This window comes from Poromitra crassiceps (genome assembly GCF_964638095.1).
Source record: "Poromitra crassiceps genome assembly, chromosome: 13".
In the NCBI taxonomy this organism is placed as follows: domain Eukaryota; kingdom Metazoa; phylum Chordata; class Actinopteri; order Beryciformes; family Melamphaidae; genus Poromitra; species Poromitra crassiceps.
This window is the reverse complement of record NC_139644.1, coordinates 42,873,669-42,894,287: the sequence shown is the minus strand read 5'-3', so window position 1 is coordinate 42,894,287 and position 20,619 is coordinate 42,873,669. Positions and strand designations below refer to the sequence as shown.

Below are 20,619 nucleotides of genomic sequence, written 5' to 3'. Positions count from 1 at the left end.
TAACCAATAACTAATTTCCTTGATTTTGCACTTTATTGTACTGATCTTGTCTCCCGTGCACTTGTTTTAACTGTATTGTTTTTATCTTGTTGAGTGTATTGTTTTATATCCTGTGTATGTATTGTTATCCCTTGTGCATTTTTATTTTATTATATTGCTTTTATTCCCGTATTGCTTCTTATTTCCGTATTGTTTTTTATTCCTGTAGCTACCTTGTAGTTTTTTAGTTCTTTAGGTCCCGAGTACTACGGGTGAAAACTAGCTTCGGCTAATCCCGGAATATTTACTGTTGACATGTATGGATGATTCTATATGTGTAAACTGTTTTATTAATGTGCACTGTCCTGTCCAACTAAACAATAAACTAAACTAAACTAAACTTTCGTTCCGCCAGTGGACCTAGTCACAGCGCCGGGTTACCCTCCAATCTGCCTCCACCTGAAAGCGTAGGAGCGGCAACACGGAACGGTGCGAACGGTCAGCTTATTCATAAAAAAAAATACGGGGGAAACCACCTCATGCAGCAAGAAAACTGAAGAAAGGCATACGTGAAAGTAAAAAAGAAGTAGCCTTATATACAATCATGACTGCAGGGACGCCAGGAGGAATGCTCCGTGCCTACACTAGTATGAGTAAGTAGTAGGGCTGTGGCGATTCACTTATCTCCCGATTCGATACTATCACGATTCTTGGGTGCCGATTCGATTTATATTGCGATTCTTAAGTATTGCGATTCTACGATTATTGCGATTCGATATTACGATTTATTGCGATTTTTGTTTATTTTTTTCTTTTCTTTTTTCAGTTTGTTTGCTTTTTTACACTAGATTAGAACATGGGAAAAGTTGAATAATACACTAGAGACTGTATATTATATATCATGAGTAGGGCTGGGCGATATAGTTAAAAACAGGGGCGGACTGGGATCATAATTCAGGCCGGGCATTAGATACCAAGCAGGCCAGGGTGATATGGGCCAACGCGCGTGAAATTTGGGCCGTTTGAAGCCAGATTTGGGCCGTTTGAAGTCCAATTTTACAATGAGATGCACCCACTTTAACCCTGAAGTGTAATTATTACTTCAGACTAACTAATAAAGTAATAAAACCACTAGTAAACCAGTAGGCGGCGCCTGGTCTGCTGTTCAGTGAGTGGCCTGACTGCAAGCACCCAAAAAAATTTTTTTTTTTTTTTTTTTTTAATTTGCGATTATCGATTCTGGAATAAAAGATCGATCCAAAAAATCGTGACATTAAAAATCGCGATACTTAGGTGAATCGATTTTTTCCCCCACCCCTAGTAAGTAGGTTAGGCTTTCTGCTCAAACGATGTTGACATTAGTAGGTCAAATTAATGGATATAATAATAAGCTTCAGAGGACATATCAGGCGTGCATAGCTGTCTGTAGCGAGTTGGTCTGAGGATATTCTCTCTGGAAACCAGCTCCAGAACTGCAATCTGTCTAGCTAGCCAGTTGTGCGTTCCCTTACATAAACTACTAACGTTATAGTAGTCATGTGCATTTATAGCCTATACTATTCCCCCGACGAACGTTATGCAGACTGCAGCTGTTTGATATGCGGGCGTCGTCTTTCAGAACGGATGCTAATTAGGCTACTTCATGGGAATAATTTGCTTTACAAAAAACTGGAACCAAAAGATAAGAATGAGCCTTGTACCTAATAGGCTACATGATGGTGCATCTGTGATCCATAAAGTCGATCAGATGAATATTGAAAGCCTTGTTACCATGCTGCATGTGGACAACACTTTTGTGTTTTATCACTTTGATGTTCTTAACGACCGCAGCTGCACGTTGGCTGGCGTACATCGGCGATGTTTGGTTGTTGAATTAATTTGTTCATCATACAGTAGCCTAGGCTACACTAACTTATGAAAATATTAATTTGGGCTAGGAGGAGCTGGGTGGAAAGGAAATGACTCCGCTCGCCTTTCAATCTGGGAGCGGTGGCTGTCACCTGAAAGCACACCCCAAGACGGGAATGTGGCGGTGCTGCTTGGCTGTGTGTGAAAGCAATTTCTGTGGCGAGGCTGCTGGCTTTGCGGGCATTCTGAACTGCAATATTGTGCGATCTGTGTGTGAAAGCGGCTAGTGTTTGCCCGTCCACTTACACGGGCAAGAAGCAGCTCTGTAAAAAAAAGAAAAAAGCTGGGTATCGCTCAAAATCAAAAAGGACTCTTTGAGTTATCAAGTTTTAAATTACAGGCAGAGTTTTCTTCAGAAGCAGAGGAGAGGCATTTTCTGAAGCCCCCTCTCTCTCTATGGCTCTGACCACTATAACTCTGGAGCTCTCTCTCTCTCTATGGCTCTGACCACTATAACTCTGGAGCTCTCTCTCTCTCTGTAGCCCCTTCTAAACATGCAGTGAAATCCGGAGTATGACCAGCTGCTAGCCGGTCGGCCTACATGTTTAGAAACAGTTATCCGCCTTATCATTTCATTACCATCTGAGCCCCTAGTACAAGATCCGCATTGTTGGCAAGCTCATGTTCCGGATCATGTGTGTCTGAGTGGGCGGGTGGTTAAATGGCACTTTACAAACCATTAATGTCCCTGTGCTATTTAATCATTTCATGAATGGACCTAGTTACGTGGCTGGATTATTTGGAAGCGAGCCAAATTAGGTGAGTAAACAAGTAAAAGTTTAATCGTTTCTTTCTCCCCCATCTGCCAGTTTAAAAATGCAACAAGGAGATGATAGCCTACTACTTAGCCTACTGCATAGGCTAAAGTACCCGATAACGTTCCCGTAGCCTATTAATTAATCATTTGGGTAATCGCTTATATCAATGAATTAAACGAACAAACTCACGGTTTCCTCAAGTGCTGCAAACGGCTTGAATGGTTTCTTTTCCTCCCTACCTGCTATGTAAAAATGCAAAGAGTTGCATCAGCCTATATCGAGACATATAGCCTAAGTTTTGTGGGGAGAAATAAATTGAAAACTATAGTCAGATATGACTTGAATGCCACTTGTAATGTTAGTGCGACCACTATTTTGACTGGCGGCTTTTGGGCGATGTAACAAAGGCAAGCACTCACTTTTTTTGGCACATTGCCACCCCACGTCATTGCATGAATACTGCAAGTTTTTTAATGGAGTTTGGTTGCAGCTTACGTTCAAATGAATGGGCGGACATTTTTCCATTCAGCCTCCAGACCCTCCTTGTCCTCTACCCCTTCTGTGCCCCCGTCCCCCACCCACCCCCTTCCTGCTGCCCCCGTCCCCCACCCACCCCCTTCCTGCTGCCCCCGTCCCCCACCCACCCCCTTCCTGCTGCCCCCGTCCCCCACCCACCCCCTTCCTGCTGCCCCCGTCCCCCACCCACTCCCTTCCTGCTGCCCCCGTCCCCCACCCACCCCCTTCCTGTTGCCCCCGTCCCCCACCCACCCCCTTCCTGCTGCCCCCGTCCCCCACCCACCCCCTTCCTGTTGCCCCCGTCCCCCACCCACCCCCTTCCTGCTGCCCCCGTCCCCCACCCACCCCCTTCCTGTTGCCCCCGTCCCCCACCCACCCCCTTCCTGCTGCCCCCGTCCCCCACCCACCCCCTTCCTGCTGCCCCCGTCCCCCACCCACCCCCTTCCTGCTGCCCCCGTCCCCCACCCACTCCCTTCCTGCTGCCCCCGTCCCCCACCCACCCCCTTCCTGTTGCCCCCGTCCCCCACCCACCCCCTTCCTGCTGCCCCCGTCCCCCACCCACCCCCTTCCTGTTGCCCCCGTCCCCCACCCACCCCCTTCCTGCTGCCCCCGTCCCCCACCCACCCCCTTCCTGTTGCCCCCGTCCCCCACCCACCCCCTTCCTGCTGCCCCCGTCCCCCACCCACCCCCTTCCTGCTGCCCCCGTCCCCCACCCACCCCCTTCCTGCTGCCCCCGTCCCCCACCCACCCCCTTCCTGCTGCCCCCGTCCCCCACCCACCCCCTTCCTGCTGCCCCCGTCCCCCACCCACCCCCTTCCTGCTGCCCCCGTCCCCCACCCACTCCCTTCCTGTTGCCCCCGTCCCCCACCCACCCCCTTCCTGCTGCCCCCGTCCCCCACCCACTCCCTTCCTGTTGCCCCCGTCCCCCACCCACCCCCTTCCTGCTGCCCCCGTCCCCCACCCACTCCCTTCCTGTTGCCCCCGTCCCCCACCCACTCCCTTCCTGCTGCCCCCGTCCCCCACCCACCCCCTTCCTGCTGCCCCCGTCCCCCACCCACCCCCTTCCTGCTGCCCCCGTCCCCCACCCACTCCCTTCCTGTTGCCCCCGTCCCCCACCCACCCCCTTCCTGCTGCCCCCGTCCCCCACCCACCCCCTTCCTGTTGCCCCCGTCCCCCACCCACCCCCTTCCTGCTGCCCCCGTCCCCCACCCACCCCCTTCCTGCTGCCCCCGTCCCCCACCCACCCCCTTCCTGTTGCCCCCGTCCCCCACCCACCCCCTTCCTGCTGCCCCCGTCCCCCACCCACTCCCTTCCTGTTGCCCCCGTCCCCCACCCACCCCCTTCCTGCTGCCCCCGTCCCCGACCCACTCCCTTCCTGCTGCCCCCGTCCCCCACCCACCCCCTTCCTGCTGCCCCCGTCCCCCACCCACTCCCTTCCTGCTGCCCCCGTCCCCCACCCACTCCCTTCCTGCTGCCCCCGTCCCCCACCCACTCCCTTCCTGCTGCCCCCGTCCCCCACCCACTCCCTTCCTGCTGCCCCCGTCCCCCACCCACTCCCTTCCTGCTGCCCCCGTCCCCCACCCACCCCCTTCCTGCTGCCCCCGTCCCCCACCCACCCCCTTCCTGCTGCCCCCGTCCCCCACCCACTCCCTTCCTGTTGCCCCCGTCCCCCACCCACCCCCTTCCTGCTGCCCCCGTCCCCCACCCACCCCCTTCCTGTTGCCCCCGTCCCCCACCCACCCCCTTCCTGCTGCCCCCGTCCCCCACCCACCCCCTTCCTGCTGCCCCCGTCCCCCACCCACCCCCTTCCTGTTGCCCCCGTCCCCCACCCACCCCCTTCCTGCTGCCCCCGTCCCCCACCCACCCCCTTCCTGCTGCCCCCGTCCCCCACCCACTCCCTTCCTGCTGCCCCCGTCCCCCACCCACCCCCTTCCTGCTGCCCCCGTCCCCCACCCACTCCCTTCCTGCTGCCCCCGTCCCCCACCCACTCCCTTCCTGCTGCCCCCGTCCCCCACCCACTCCCTTCCTGCTGCCCCCTTCCTGCTCTCTCATCACTTTATTTGTTTGACTTCAAGAGATCAGATGAGATATTTTAGAAATCAAAATCACTATGTTCAAATACCAGGCTGTAGTATTTGTTGTTGAGTTTGGGGACATGGTTCATTTTATATTGGGTATTTCCTCTGCTTGCTAATACATTTCCTACAGCGACTTAAATTTAGTACATTAATATTGGAAATACTAATTGCTTCTTCTTTTCATTCTTGGGATTTCTATATCCATTTTGACAAGTTGGTTGTATCCTGATATTTGAAGCTAATGCACTCTGTACTAGTAATTTTACTGCTATAAGTTTGTAATACATGTTTTTCAATGTAGTGATTGTATTGGGTTAAGTGATTTCACCTGACCTGTGTTTCTCTCTGCCAATTGGTGGTGAGATGTGTGTTCATTCCTACTTCCTGCTTCATTTTGATGAAGATCCAGAGTGGATCAAAACGTTAAAATACAATAAAACTGACTAGGAGCAAGTGAATGCAGTGTGTGGATTCTATTTGTTTATTTTGTTTGTTTGTTTGTTTGTTTGTTTGACTTCCCCTTCCCTCCATCCCTCGCTCCTCCCCCTCACTCTTCCTCCCTCTACAGCTGTGATGATGAAGATGAATACAGTGAACAGCATCCCCCTGTTTAAATGTGCATGTAGAACATGTATTGTTTATGTATGGATTTCAAATCCAAGGTGTGGAGGGGGGAACCGTTTAGCTGACCCTACTGCTCTCACCGTTGCCCTCGTTGTCAGAGCCAGACGACCTGCTCTGGCGCAGCGGGTACTTCTTGGCCGTGGTGTTGGGCGCCACCTGCTGGCTGCGAGTGACCCTGCGCCCGGACGAGAAGACGGATGCTGCTGCTGCTGCTGCTGCTGGCTCCACTGCTGCATCCAGCCCTTCCTCTGGACCCAAGGTTGTGGGAGAGCTGCTCTGTACTGGGCTGCAGTTACCTACAATAGGAGAGGAGAGGAGAGGAGATGAGATGAAAAGAGATGAAAAGAGAAGAGAAGAGAAGAGAGGAGAGGAGAGGAGAGGAGAGGAGAGGAGAGGAGAGGAGAGGAGAGGAGAGGAGAGGAGAGAAGAGAAGAGAGGAGAGAATCTGAAAACATTACTTGGTCTAAAGAAAGCACAATCACAAAGACAAGCCTGATTATTACCCGTAACAATTTTTTATTTATTTTGTTAGTTTTTTTTGTTTTGTTTTTTTGTTTTGTTTTTGTTGTTGTATAAAACAAGGTTCAAGGAGGATAACTTTCTTTGTCTCCATGGGAGAAATTTGTCTTGGATTAGACTAGCGGATTAAATGCTGCAGTACATACAGACAATATACATTAAATAACACCGTAAATGGTGACATGTGCAAACAAACACTAGCAAGTTGAGGTACCGTAGTTCCAGTCATTCATCACAGTCATTTATACTCATCTTACAGTCATACCTCTCAGAGTCAGACCATACGCATCATACAATAACACAGTGCAAAATACAATAGAGCTCAACAGTGCGCGCCCACTTTTCTTACACTTCTGATTCCACCAGAGAATCCCCCATTCATTTTCTCCATAGACATTTTGAAAAATCCTTGTCTAAAGAGTTTAAAGACTGGAACCAAGAAAAACAGCCGGCAAATCCAATGAAACATTTCACTTTGAGAGGGAAAAAATAAAAAAATAAAAGTCTAAATTATGATCACTTTGATGACTTTTGGAATGTAAATGCGTTTTTTTTTACGTGATTTTCAGAAAAGGCTTCAAAAGGCAGAACAGTGATTCACTTTAGTGAAGATTATCCTGCTGAACCCAAATTTGCGCTCCCATAAACTTTTGTTAACCACAGACCTTATTTGATGCATTTAAGTGAAATCCCCATTCTAAAACCCCATAGACTTTTTCCCTGATGAACCAACATGGCGGCGATTTCTAATTAAGCCTACAAAAATATGCCATCCCTGCAGTACTCTATTACAGGCAAGCAAACAACCGATAACAGATGCAACAAGAATGGTATGTGCGTATCCGATCTGACTATGGCTCAAAAGCTCATCCGATCTGACTATGGCTCAAAAGCTCATAACAAAACCAAGAGGAAACAGCGTGGAGTCTGTAATCCCTACAGGCAGCCAGAGCAGACAGAGGGCACACGGGGGGGCGGGGTCAGCCTGTCTCATACCATTCATGCTTCATGGCTGCCCATATACAATGGCTGCTGAAGTGTGTGTGTGTGTGTGTGTGTGTGTGTGTGTGTGTGTGTGTGTGTGTGTGTGTGTGTGTGTGTGTGTGTGTGCAAGAGAGAGAGAGAGAGACAGAGAGAGAGAGAAATTACTTACCGGTAAATTGTTTGAACTTATGTACGTGGCCATTTTTAAATTAAAGAGCTGAAGAAACAAAACTGTAAAATAATACATAGGTTTAATTAGGATTGCTACAACCATATATAACCCAATTTATATATCTTTATAATATATATATTGGGTTATATCTTTATATAACCCAATACCCCATCCGCAATTTCTCTTCATGTTGAATGTCCTGTATTTGTCTTTATATGCTACCTGTACTGTATGTGTATTGTTTGATATCTGTACTGTCATGTTGCTGTTGCTGACACAGTAGCTAATGTGCTACAATATGCTGTACCGAAAGCAAACTCTGCCGACTTTGTTGCTCAGTCCTTAATAAATTAATCTGAATCTGATATATTTTTTAAAAAATGTAGTATTGCTAGTTTAAAGTTCACTACAGGCTAAGAGGCCAAGAGACAAAACTGGTGACATTACACTGGGCTGCTTCTACAATGTGTAACAAATGCAAAATGTAAAATAATAATTGGGGTGCTTCTGTGATGCATAAGCAATAAACAGTGAATTAACACACCTGGGCGTGTTTTGGGACTCGCAGTTTAATTAGCTGTCAAACTTGAGCAATGTAAGCTGCTGAGTATTCCTGTGGGGAAGGGACCATTATGTTCATTGTGAAAGTGTTGCAATTATACTGCAATTATAGTATACACAAGCTAAGGAGGTGAAGGGACAAAATTGTGAATGGTGTGTTGTTACTAAGTTGTTTCGACAGAATAGCAAAATGTAAATGAAAACGGGGAGAAATGAGAGTGGTGCAGTGTGTTGCGTGTGGTTTACCTTGCGAGCTCTGGCTGAGGCGCAGTGATGCGCGCGTGAGGCGCGTGCTGCTCCGTCGCTGCGCGCTCTCGGGCGCCTCGGTGGGCTCGAGGTCGGTGGAGAAATCCGAGTCCTCTGTCCCGTCCGAGCTGCTGCCTGCAGTTCTCTGGAGAGAACACCGGCAAACAGGCTATGTCATCCAAATGATCAATTCAACTTGACTGAAAGCGCACGTGACATACTACTGACATACTGTACATGACATACTACAGTACTGACATGTACATGACATACTACTGACATGTACATGACATACTAGTGACATACTGTACATGTGCGATGTAAATAATGTCTGTGACCGAAGTAATAAGATGTTTGTTTTACCAGCGGATAATTCAACAGAGATCCCATATTGGGGGAGGAGTACCATCCCCCCTCCTCCAGCAGCTCTTCCCAGCCTCCTATCCAACTGAGCTTGGATACTTGTCAAAGAAATCCTCCGCGTTTTGAGTCAGTAATAAGCTTGTTACGTCTAGCTGTTGAACTGACTACACGTGACAATTCCAAAAAATAAAGTCAACAGATCCACAGCATGTTTGTCTGTCTGACATTATTATTTGGTTTCTAGCACCGAATGTAGAGGGGCTGTCCGGCTGACTCCTAAATGGAATGAATGGGGTGAGAGGCGTATGGGACCATGGAGAGGGGAGGGGCACACCCCCATACCCCAAGATATGGAGATGGTTGGGGGAGGGAGGGGGCAATGAGTATTCATTATTATTACTGTTTAGATGTAACACGAAACAAAAAAATTAACAACTAACATAGCACAGTTAATGATAACAATAACAACAATAACAGCAGCAACAACAACAATAATAATCTTTTTTTCTGATAACACGAAACAATATATAATGGAATGTAAGGGGGGAAATGGAAAGTCTATTAAAAAAAAGTCAAGCAGCATGGATCACTAATTTGATGGAAAGCTTATTATATTTGACAACTTCACAACAAGAGCCGAGGCCCTAATTTGCATATATCCAATGAAATATGGGAAAGGGCGTGGTCTGATGGAGTGGAACCAATGAACGCAATGCTTATCCCGATTCTCTCCAATCACAGCGTTGTTTTGGTTGGACGTTTCCTTGCTCCAAAGAACAGCTTGTTCCCTTCCCCACCATGCAAGCCATCCTCCTCCTCTCGTCACCAACACAAATATGCCTCCAACCGTCGCTAGAGATCTCAGTCTACAAAGGTTGCTCTGCCCAAATCCTCACAATCTTTTCCATTTGACCCGAATGAAACTTAACTGAAGAAGCAACATATCTTTGCAACGCCAGCTAACGTTAGCTTACTTTTAGCAGCAACAAATAACTCAGTTGCGTGCGTCTAGTACGTACATGTAACGCAAACACACCTGCAACAGTCGCTCTTCATTGTCGAAACGTAATGTTTTTGCTCGGATGCATTCCCACAAGTTTGTCCACACATGCTCTTTTATAGCTCAGCGTTATAACGTTAGCTAACATTTGAGCTATGGCGTTTATGTTGTTGTTGGATGAGGATCCGTGTCCGAGCTGCATTCTGTTCTACTGTAACGTTAAACATTTGACTTACCTTTCTCCGGGGCATTTTTATTTATGTTTTACATAAGGTGTCCCTTTCGGCACAACGATATTCCACAGTTTGAGAACAATTTACCGCAAGTTATATGTAATACCAGCAATACATTACAAGACTTATGATATCAGCCAACTCAGCTGAAAAGGCGCATCTTTTCCGCCGCACTTCCTTGTGTGTAGGGCGCGTGCGCAATCGCCTTTAAGGTCCAGTCACAAAAACTCTCCGTGTGGAAACTTTGCACAAGCGAAGATAGTGGGGTGTCAAGATAGTAACATCCCATTCTATTCCAGGCAAAACCCCGCTAGACTAGAGGACAGCCTAGGGACATACTATGTCCCTACATAATATGTCCCTACTACCCTAATATGTACGCATATTATGCGTACAGCAGTTGTATTTGATTAGCAATGTCAAGATATGTCTCTTGATCTCGCAATGCTCTCAAACGGGAGCTGTTCGACTCGCGACTAACGAAGACGGAAGTACGCAGGGGTGAATCAGATCTCGCGGCTATTAGCGAAGAAGAGTAGCCTGTTTAGGGGTAGGTGGGCGGAGGAACCACAACGGGCTTGTGTAACGTTAAACCGAGACATGACCTGGACGTGACAGGAGAGGAGCTAGCACGTTAGCGTTTCTTCTTGTGAAGATTTTCTCCCTAAAGTTGGATAAACAAAAGGTGAACTGGTAACCAGCGCTGTACGTTAGCTTTAGGGAGATTTGCTTCTTGTAACTATTATGGCTGGTAGCACCACCAAGACAGTGCACGATATTTTTCAAAGCATGGAGTACGGACCAACTACTTCCAGCACTGCCACTGCACAGGTAGTTATCACTTCTAATAGCCTTTAACTTACATCTTTCTGAAAGAGCATCATAATAGTCTTTCAACTGTTCTGATTCAGACAGTGGATTGAATTGTTGATGTTTCTTATTGTTGTTTTTCAAAGGATGAAAGGAGAACTTCACACAAAAAAATGCTGATTTATTAGTCAAAAATGAAAGCTTCTCTAGACATTCGTTTAGTTTATTTGATTTGAGATCAAGTTGATGCTAGTGATGTGTGAGATCATGTGCAACATAAATCAGCATTGTTTTTTGGTGAAGTTCTCCAAGTCCACTGTCGATATTGTAAAAAATGGAAGATGCTGTTCTACCACAGCATGGATTAGCCTACTTACTGCATACCAGAGAGAAGAACGTGATTCAACCCACCATGTGAAGTTCATTAAGCCCGTGGACTGTAACGTTAACTCACAAGGCATACAGTACATGTGACTGACAGTACACTAACAGATCGGTTTGCGCTGGAGCGTCAGTCAGCTGTAGAAAGTGTAGTAACTTTAACTGTCACTGTAAGAGCTCACAGGTCAGTTTACTGTCAGTGTTTGGAAAACCTTTACCAGCCCACAGGTAGACTGTTTCCTCCTGCATAGCACTGCATGCCGAGTTTGGTCTGTTCTGCCAAGAGGATGTGAGTTTCGGTTAGATGGGAGGTCAGGGTTTAGAACACAACCTGTACCTTGGCCTTCTTTCTGTCAATAGTTGACACGCAGTTTATCGCCCCTTTATTGGTTACTGTCCAGGCAAGGTGGCTCTCTTCCTGGCCAATCAAGTGTTAGCTCCTTTCTTTTTTCTTCATTTTCTTTTAAATCCTATTTTCCATGTATGTGCAGTGTCAAATCTGTTTATAGTCGTGTCAAAGTTTCCATATGTCAGGCAGGTAAGCTTGAATAGTGCAGCTTGAGCAGGGCTTGAAAGCATGCTACAGCATGCATGCTACATACACATCCTGGCTCTGATATCAGTGCATTCCTTCCAAATGCTGAAATACTGATATATATATATATATATATATATATATATATATATATATATATATATATATATATATATATACAGTATATATATATATATTCTCACCACAGTCAATATAGCAGTTAGAGCCACTCACTGTGTGAAGCATTTCATTTCACGCTTATTTTTTTTTAAAGTGATTTAAGACATTTAAATATAATAATAATAATAATTTTCATATTGACATAGTTGGTAACTGTTTTATAAAAGCAATAGATCACTTCAGATCAGCTGATTCACTACAACCTCTCTCTAAAGACTCTTGACTTTCCCTTTGGGGGCAAAGCAAACTATAAATTAGTTGCCTTTAGGTGAAAGTCACCTAAAGGCCTTTTTGATCCCAAAACAGAGTGTGAATGATTTTGAGTAGTTTTGCACCTGCGCCCTGATATCTGAGTCACCTTGTTCACTCTCCATGAGTTTGCATCCTGTAAATATGAGATGATGAATTGTTCCTCTCCTCCTCCATCAGGCCTGGCTGGACCACCACTCCCCAACTCTGGGTCTGTTCGTCCATGGCAAGTTCGTCCGTCCGGCAGACAGACAGACTCGCTCTCTGGCTGATACTAAAGGTAAGAGCGGCTTGTATTTAGAGAACAGGGATTTTGTGCTTGTTTAAATAAAATTAGGTGCTGAAAGTGATGCTGTGTGTTTCTCACCCCTCCTGCAGGCGACAGTGTGTGTAGCACCATGTGCGCCACGGCGGACGATATTTCCCAGTGTGGCACCTCTGCCGTGGCCGGCTTTAAGGCCTGGAGCGGCCTGTCCTGCTCTCAGAGGGCCGAAGTGCTGCTCAGGTACGACTAAACACTTACCGCACGAGAACCTGCCAACTTGATTAACCTCCGATATATTTATGATTTTTTCCCCCAGCGTTTTCTGGCAATTGCGTTTTTTGTGTGTGGTTTGTTTTTTTTGCAATTGCATTTACGCTTCAAAAATCATCAAAGGAGCAATCTTGTAATTAAAAAGTCCAGTAACAAACAAACAAAATCATCAAAGTGGTGTTCATTTGTCAAGATTATCTTGATAATAATAAACACAACGTTCACATCTTAGTTAAAATTGGCTGAAGTGGGCAGGCGGCAGAGATGCTCACACAGGTCATTTTTTCCAAGTCCAACTCAAGTCTCAGTCTCTTATGGACGAGCGTTCTATCATTGCTGGATGCCATCAGGTCTGCTTAGAACACTGCAGAGCTAAAACTAAGGGATTCAAAGCATGTACTGTATTATCCTCACTCCTTTATCTATTAGCATACAGTAGCAGCATTGATTGCACATTATAGACATTTCCTTAATGTCAATGTACAAAAAAAATAAAGATTGTTCACAAGTCCCAAACCTCAAGTCCAAGTCAAGTCTCAAGTCTTTGAGGACGAGTCTCAAGTCACTGTGTGTGTGACTTAAGTCGACTCAAGTCCAAGTCCCCATCTCTGGCGGGTGGCGGCGGTGTCTGTCACGAATGTGATGTCACTTGAGCAATTGTCTGTCTGTCAGTCACGACTTTGGGAGCCCACAGAGCGGGCCATTTCCATAAGTGCAGCCATGGCGCATCATCTCCAGAGTCTCCACCCTAGGAATCAGGCCTAGTTTGATCAACTTTTGATAACCACAGAGCTTTATTTCAGGCATCTAACCAAAATCCCCATACAAAAATCCTATTGACTTAGAGATGAGGGAACCCAGCGCGATGCTAACTTCTGGGGTTGGCCTTCAAAAAATACATCATCCCTGCGGTTAGCCTACTGTACTTAAAGTGTAACTTACCCCCAAAACACTTTTTTTCAGCTTGGAACCAATATATATGGCTTTTGAGGTGTTATGTGAAGGATTCTGGTCAAAATCTCCACATTTGAGACCAATCTGTTACAATTTTACAAACCCCTATCATTTCAGCAGCATTAGTTCCCTCTATGGGTTCAAACCTGCTTTTTTTTGTGCCCTCAAATGAATGGGAGATTTGGTTCATTGTGACGTCACGGTGGTATTTGCACATGCCCCACTCATGTGAAAAATTGATTATTTTTCCCCCCCCCATGTGATTATTACTTTAGTTCACGCGGCGCGAGCACTTTAAGAGCAATGCATCCATGGGTAATGCCTACTGTGGCTAATATTAGCCGCTAGTTAGTCATGTTACATGGCAGTACATAAGGTGAATAGAGCTGAACGGTCATGTGACATTTTTTGCCCCAGAAGTGCCACGGAAAGTCACGTGACTTGAGCTCTATATAAGTGGTGGGAGTGTAAGTAGGGAGAAGAGGACAAGTGCCGCATCATCTCCAGAGTCTCCACCCTAGGAATGGAGGAACCGTAAAACAGCCTTAACGGCGTGCCGTGTGGTTCCCAGGTGGGTGAGCGTTGTGGGGCAGCACAGCCAGTGTGTGTCGGAGGTGTGTGAGCTGTGCCAGGCCTCCTGCTCCCCCGCCTCCCTGGTCCGACTGGCGCAGTACTACGGCAGCTGGGCCCAGCTCAGAGACACTCTCATCACCCACTGGACTCCACTGGGTGAGGGGGCGCGTGTGTGTGTGTGTCTGTGTCTGTGCGTGTGTGTGTGTGTCTGTGCGTGTGTGTGTCTGTGCATGTGTGTGTGTGTGTGTGTGTGTGTCTGTGTCTGTCTGTGTGTGTGTGTGTGTGTGTGTGTGTGTGTGTGTGTGTGTCTGTGTGTGTGTGTGTGTGTGTGTCTGTGTGTGTGTGTGTGTGTGTGTGTGTGTGTGTCTGTGTCTGTGCGTGTGTGTGTGTGCCACGCGCGTGTGTTGACAGAAGCTTCTTCTTTGTTTTCCAGGTGTGGTAGCAGTAGTTGTCTCTGATGACTGCTCTCTCTATTCCCTGATGCAAAAAGTCCTGCCAGCGCTAGCTATGGGTAACACACACATGCACACACACACACAGACGCACACACGCACGCACACACACACAGGCCAGAAATGTGCGTATGATAGACCCTTTTACTGTTAGTAAACAGCGATGACGTATTTTGTGGGCGGAGCCGAACTCGCTGCAAAAAGTTGCAACTCGTGGTTCAGCTGTCGCAGAAATAGGGAAGCTGCAGACGACCTCCACGTATTTTAAATACCTCATTTTCCTGCATTCCTGCGATCTCTCTCGTGTCGGCTTGAGTTCCGCGGAGTTTTGGATCCCGCGATGCGTGCGCAACTACCCCTGTGACGTCCACCCTAAAAGGGTCTATAGACGGTTTTCACGGAGTTGTGTTGCTATGGGAACAGTTTGAACCCTATCTTATTTCCTCTCAGCTATTGTATTAGCAAACATTGCAACAGGAAGTAAGCTAGGGGCAATTTTGAATGTTTATGTTGTCAAATTAAAAGCGTCTATTCACCTTATTCACCACGCCCACTTTTTCTCTCTACGCAAACGTATTTGTTCTTCCGGTTCAGTGCTAGTTGCCTTCTGTGGCTAATATTAGCCACTAGTTAGTTATGTTATATGGCAGTAAAATGCCACTGAATGACCAAATTGATATAACTTTTAACCATTTCGAGTAACACTGTTTCCATACGGATCACCAGCGTTAGTTTGTTGTTTATAACGTGGCTATATTCATAACGTTTCTATCTCGGATGCGTTATTTCGAATCGCACATAGGTTTACGCTAAAACGCACATAGGTTACGCCTCGAATCGCACGCAACCTATGTGGGTTTCAGGACGCAACAGCCTCGACTCCATAACGTCATCTTAAGAGCACAATATTCCTGGAATGCAAGTTTAACTAAACAGTTACATGTCCTCTGCATTCTACATAAAATTAAGATATTACGGGTTGTTTTATTTTGTATGTTACATACGTATTGGCCAAGATATGTTAGTTTATGGGGGAGTAATTTTGCCACTTTAGGAGCGGAGTGTGCGCGGCCATTTTGCCTGCAGGGTTTTTGGCAAGTCAAAACGGAAATACTATTACGAAATGACGTAATGCGGAAGCGTCCATGTGTGGGCAAAGAATAAGGTGAATAGAACAGTGTTTCTCCAAGGGGGGTCCGGGCACCCCAGGGGTCGGTCACCAGCAAAAAGGGGAATCATTTGTTTTTGCTATAATTCCATCCGTAAGTAACAATGGCAAAATGTATGACTATTTTGGTCATGGGTTTCATACACTTTCTGTAATAAAACATCTAAAAGCAAATATCTTATCAGGCTTTACCGATAATCAACCCACTTTGTATCATTAATAATCTGGGTAATATCAGCACATGGGCAGTGTTTACCTTCTCTCTCTGTTTTCCTCATGGAGATCTCCCATTTCCTCCTCTGAAAAATGCTCCTTTGTGATGCGTTTTCCGTCACAACGGAACTGCGGAAGTTCTGCGTCGAGACACGGAATCTGCTCCGAGGGCGGCTGTTATTGTTTACTTTTTATTTTTTAAGTATGCGCACATCCACGGAGAATCGCAATGATAGCCTTAAAGTCGAGCTGAACCCAAAAATGACTTTTCCTTTCTTTTAGTTCAAATACAGTACCTGGGTATGCAGTGCACCTATTTAATAATGTATGCCAAAAAAAAATCACAAAAATATAATTTCTTTCGTTTTTCACACTTTTTCACATCAAAAGTTCATTTTTCAAGATTTCATTGATAACAGTAATGTACAGTTTGCTGACGTCACCTAGTACTATCAAATTTCTACCCCATTTCAACCAATCATATCACGACATGCAGCTGTCAATCAAATCTTCATTTCAGGATAATTTTCTCTTCCAAATGAAGTAGAAAATGGCGCCTAGTGCCTGTCATCTGGCAGAATTCCTATCCCATAAACTAACTACTAACTTGGCCAATTGTTAGAAACATGAACAAAAAACAAAAACTATAATCTCTAAGAATGCAAAGAAATGTAACTGTCTCGTTAAAACACGCATTCCAGGAATATTATTTACATTTATAACGATAATGGCGCGCGCCTCCGAGAGCGTGGCTGTCAGGGGTCGCCCCTCGGAGTTTCCAGGCGGGCGGGCAGCACCCATGCATCGGATTGTCCGCTCGCTCCGCACGAAGCAGCCTGGCTGCCTGGTACTCCGCGGATCCCACTCGCATAGCACGACAACACGCTGAATCCCACCCGATTTGGGGGTGGAACATGCCAGGATTGGCCAATGCCAAAGCCAGTCCTCAGAATTGTCAAATCAAATAATCGACACCGTATAGGTCCGCCTCTCAATTTGTTTTCGGTCAGAAACGGACTTAGATGCACGTGACGAACGGGTTCGCCTCGACTTTAACGAGTTTCTGCAGCCAGAGAATAAACACTGCCCATGTGCTTATATTAGTGAGATGATAATGTGCTTATATTAGCCAGATGATAATGTGCTTATATTAGCCAGATGATAATGTGCTTATATTAGCCAGATGATAATGTGCTTATATTAGCCAGATGATAATGTGCTTATATTAGCCAGATGATAATGTCCTTATATTAGCCAGATGATAATGTGCTTATATTAGCCAGATGATAATGTGCTTATATTAGCCAGATGATAATGTGCTTATATTAGCCAGATGATAATGTGCTTATATTAGCCAGATGATAGTGTGCTTATATTAGCCAGATGATAATGTCCTTATATTAGCCAGATGATAATGTGCTTATATTAGCCAGATGATAATGTGCTTATATTAGCCAGATGATAATGTGCTTATATTAGCCAGATGATAATGTGCTTATATTAGCCAGATGATAATGTGCTTATATTAGCCAGATGATAATGTGCTTATATTAGCCAGATGATAATGTGCTTATATTAGCCAGATGATAATGTGCTTATATTAGCCAGATGATAATGTGCTTATATTAGCCAGATGATAATGTGCTTATATTACATCACTGAGGATACGTCCCAGTTATGCATCCATGCGATGTTTTTTTCTTTATTAGTTAGCCTGGCCTAGCCAGTGACTCATAGGAATAGTCTATGTGACAACCAGGAAAGACTAGTGACTACTGGAGAGTCAGTTGACAGCCGGAACAGGGACGGCACCCGGGTAGCAGTATGGGTTAGCTCCCCAGCCTGCGTCTTCCGTGAGGAAGAAGCCCAACAACCCACGAGAGGCCTTTTAGGAGGGCCATTCAAGCCGCAAGTGGAGACTGCAGTGCCACCAAGTACTGGTACTGCATGGTGTCCACTAAGATACCATCACCTCGGAATGAGATGTTTGGAGCGGGGGAGTCTGGTGCAGCGCACAGGTCGTAGACCTGGTGAGACGAGGGAGGAACCCGGCCGGGTGGCAACCCACAGAGCCCGGTCCCTCTACGTACCAGAGCCCTCCCCCTCCCCCGGTCCCAGCAGAGTAGTTCCAGAGCAGCGGATTGAGTGGCCCTGACCACGTGACCACCTTCGACCCTCCCTATAGGGCTGACCGTGGGTAGCTACTGGGACGTAAGTTGGGGCTTGGCCAGCCCCGGCTGGGTCACCTGGGCGAGGGTATATGATGTTGCGAGACCCAAAACATCCTATGACCCCAGGGTACATCACTGAGGATACGTCCCAGTTATGCATCCATGCGATGTTTTTTTCTTTATTAGCCAGATGATAATGTGCTTATATTAGCCAGATGATAATGTGCTTATATTAGCCAGATGATAATGTCCTTATATTAGCCAGATGATAATGTCCTTATATTAGCCAGATGATAATGTGCTTATATTAGCCAGATGATAATGTGCTTATATTAGCAAGATGATAATGTGCTTATATTAGCCAGATGATAATGTGCTTATATTAGCCAGATGATAATGTGCTTATATTAGCCAGATGATAATGTGCTTATATTAGCCAGATGATAATGTGCTTATATTAGCCAGATGCTAATGATACAAAGTGGGTCGATTATCCTTTAAGTGTCCTTGACGTGAAAGGAACCACTGTGATAGAGAGCAACAAGAGTCAAATCAAACCTTTGTCCTCCTCCTAGGCAACTCTGTGGTCCTCGTCCCCGGCCTGATCACTGGCCCTCCAGCTCTCCTATTGGCCCAGCTCTTCATGGAGGCGGGACTTCCCGCCGGGGCCCTCAACGTTCTAACAGGAAGTGATGTGTCTCTGGGTGCCATGGTAGCCAAGCACCCCGGCACCTGCTGTGTCACTTACAGTGGCAATAAGCAGGTGTGTATTACAGCACCTGCTGTGTCACTTACAGTGGCAATAAGCAGGTGTGTATTAGGGATGCACCATACTGTATATGGGCAATCATATCGTATCGGCCGATGATTTTTCATATATCGGTATCTGTCCGATGAGCAAAATAACAACAATGTTAATATCGGGTTATCCATATCGGCCAAAATTATCATATTGAGAGGAAACTATGCGGTAAATCTATGATTTATGGGCTTTTCCAAATGTTTTGGAACGAAACGCATTACTTTTTCAAATACATAGTGTTCACGTCATGTGTTTTTCAGTATGTACAAAATGTTATTATTTTAGAAACTTGTTTTTATACAGATCATATCGACATCGGTAAATATCGGATATCGGCCACATTTTTCATGCATCACTAGTGTGTGTATGTGTTACTCTTATGATTACTCTCATGCATCACTAGTGTGTGTATGTGTTACTCTTATGATTACTCTCATGCATCACTAGTGTGTGTATGTGTTACTCTTATGATTACTCTCATGCATCACTAGTGTGTGTATGTGTTACTCTTATGATTACTCTCATGCATCACTAGTGTGTGTGTGTGTTACTCTTATGATTACTCTCATGCATCACTAGTGTGTGTATGTGTTACTCTTATGATTACTCTCATGCATCACTAGTGTGTGTATGTGTTACTCTTATGATTACTCTCATGCATCACTAGTGTGTGTGTGTGTTACTCTTATGATTACTCTCATGCATCACTAGTGTGTGTGTGTGTTACTCTTATGATTACTCTCATGCATCACTAGTGTGTGTGTGTGTTACTCTTATGATTACTCTCATGCATCACTAGTGTGTGTGTGTGTTACTCTTATGATTACTCTCATGCATCACTAGTGTGTGTGTGTGTTACTCTTATGATTACTCTCATGCATCACTAGTGTGTGTGTGTGTTACTCTTATGATTACTCTCATGCATCACTAGTGTGTGTATGTGTTACTCTTATGATTACTCTCATGCATCACTAGTGTGTGTATGTGTTACTCTTATGATTACTCTCATGCATCACTAGTGTGTGTATGTGTTACTCTTATGATTACTCTCATGCATCACTAGTGTGTGTATGTGTTACTCTTATGATTACTCTCATGCATCACTAGTGTGTGTATGTGTTACTCTTATGATTACTCTCATGCATCACTAGTGTGTGTATGTGTTACTCTTATGATTACTCTCATGCATCACTAGTGTGTGTATGTGTTACTCTTATGATTACTCTCATGCATCACTAGTGTGTGTATGTGTTACTCTTATGATTACTCTCATGCATCACTAGTGTGTGTATGTGTTACTCTTATGATTACTCTCATGCATCACTAGTGTGTGTGTGTGTGTTACTCTTATGATTACTCTCATGCATCACTAGTGTGTGTATGTGTTACTCTTATGATTACTCTCATGCATCACTAGTGTGTGTATGTGTTACTCTTATGATTACTCTCATGCATCACTAGTGTGTGTGTGTGTTACTCTTATGATTACTCTCATGCATCACTAGTGTGTGTGTGTGTTACTCTTATGATTACTCTCATGCATCACTAGTGTGTGTGTGTGTTACTCTTATGATTACTCTCATGCATCACTAGTGTGTGTGTGTGTTACTCTTATGATTACTCTCATGCATCACTAGTGTGTGTGTGTGTTACTC

The 20,619-nt window shown here is 45.6% G+C and overlaps 2 protein-coding genes across 7 annotated transcripts in view; one reads left to right on the top strand and one right to left on the bottom strand.

Annotated features, from left to right (window-relative positions):
* Positions 1–9,959, bottom strand: part of LOC310787520 (histone acetyltransferase KAT7-like) — a gene marked incomplete at both ends in the record, with an annotated part of 46,519 nt that extends 36,560 nt beyond the window's left edge. For 2 of the 6 annotated variants that reach the window (XM_083648960.1, XM_083648961.1), the window contains 2 exons: positions 8,346–8,490; positions 9,945–9,959. In XM_083648960.1, coding sequence (XP_083505086.1) covers positions 8,346–8,490; positions 9,945–9,959 — 160 coding nt within the window. Of the gene's footprint in view, positions 1–5,943; positions 6,160–8,345; positions 8,491–8,708; positions 8,736–9,944 lie in introns of those variants that run through there. The other 4 variants (XM_083648962.1, XM_083648959.1, XM_083648958.1 and 1 more) reach the window with 4 other exon arrangements.
* A 715-nt stretch (positions 9,960–10,674) lies between these two features.
* The window catches only part of aldh16a1 (aldehyde dehydrogenase 16 family, member A1), a 33,127-nt gene continuing 23,182 nt past the window's right edge, over positions 10,675–20,619 (top strand). The window contains 6 exon segments of the mRNA XM_083649891.1: positions 10,675–10,772; positions 12,277–12,376; positions 12,475–12,601; positions 14,157–14,314; positions 14,592–14,669; positions 18,738–18,925. Coding sequence (XP_083506017.1) covers positions 10,686–10,772; positions 12,277–12,376; positions 12,475–12,601; positions 14,157–14,314; positions 14,592–14,669; positions 18,738–18,925 — 738 coding nt within the window. The 5' untranslated portion in view covers positions 10,675–10,685.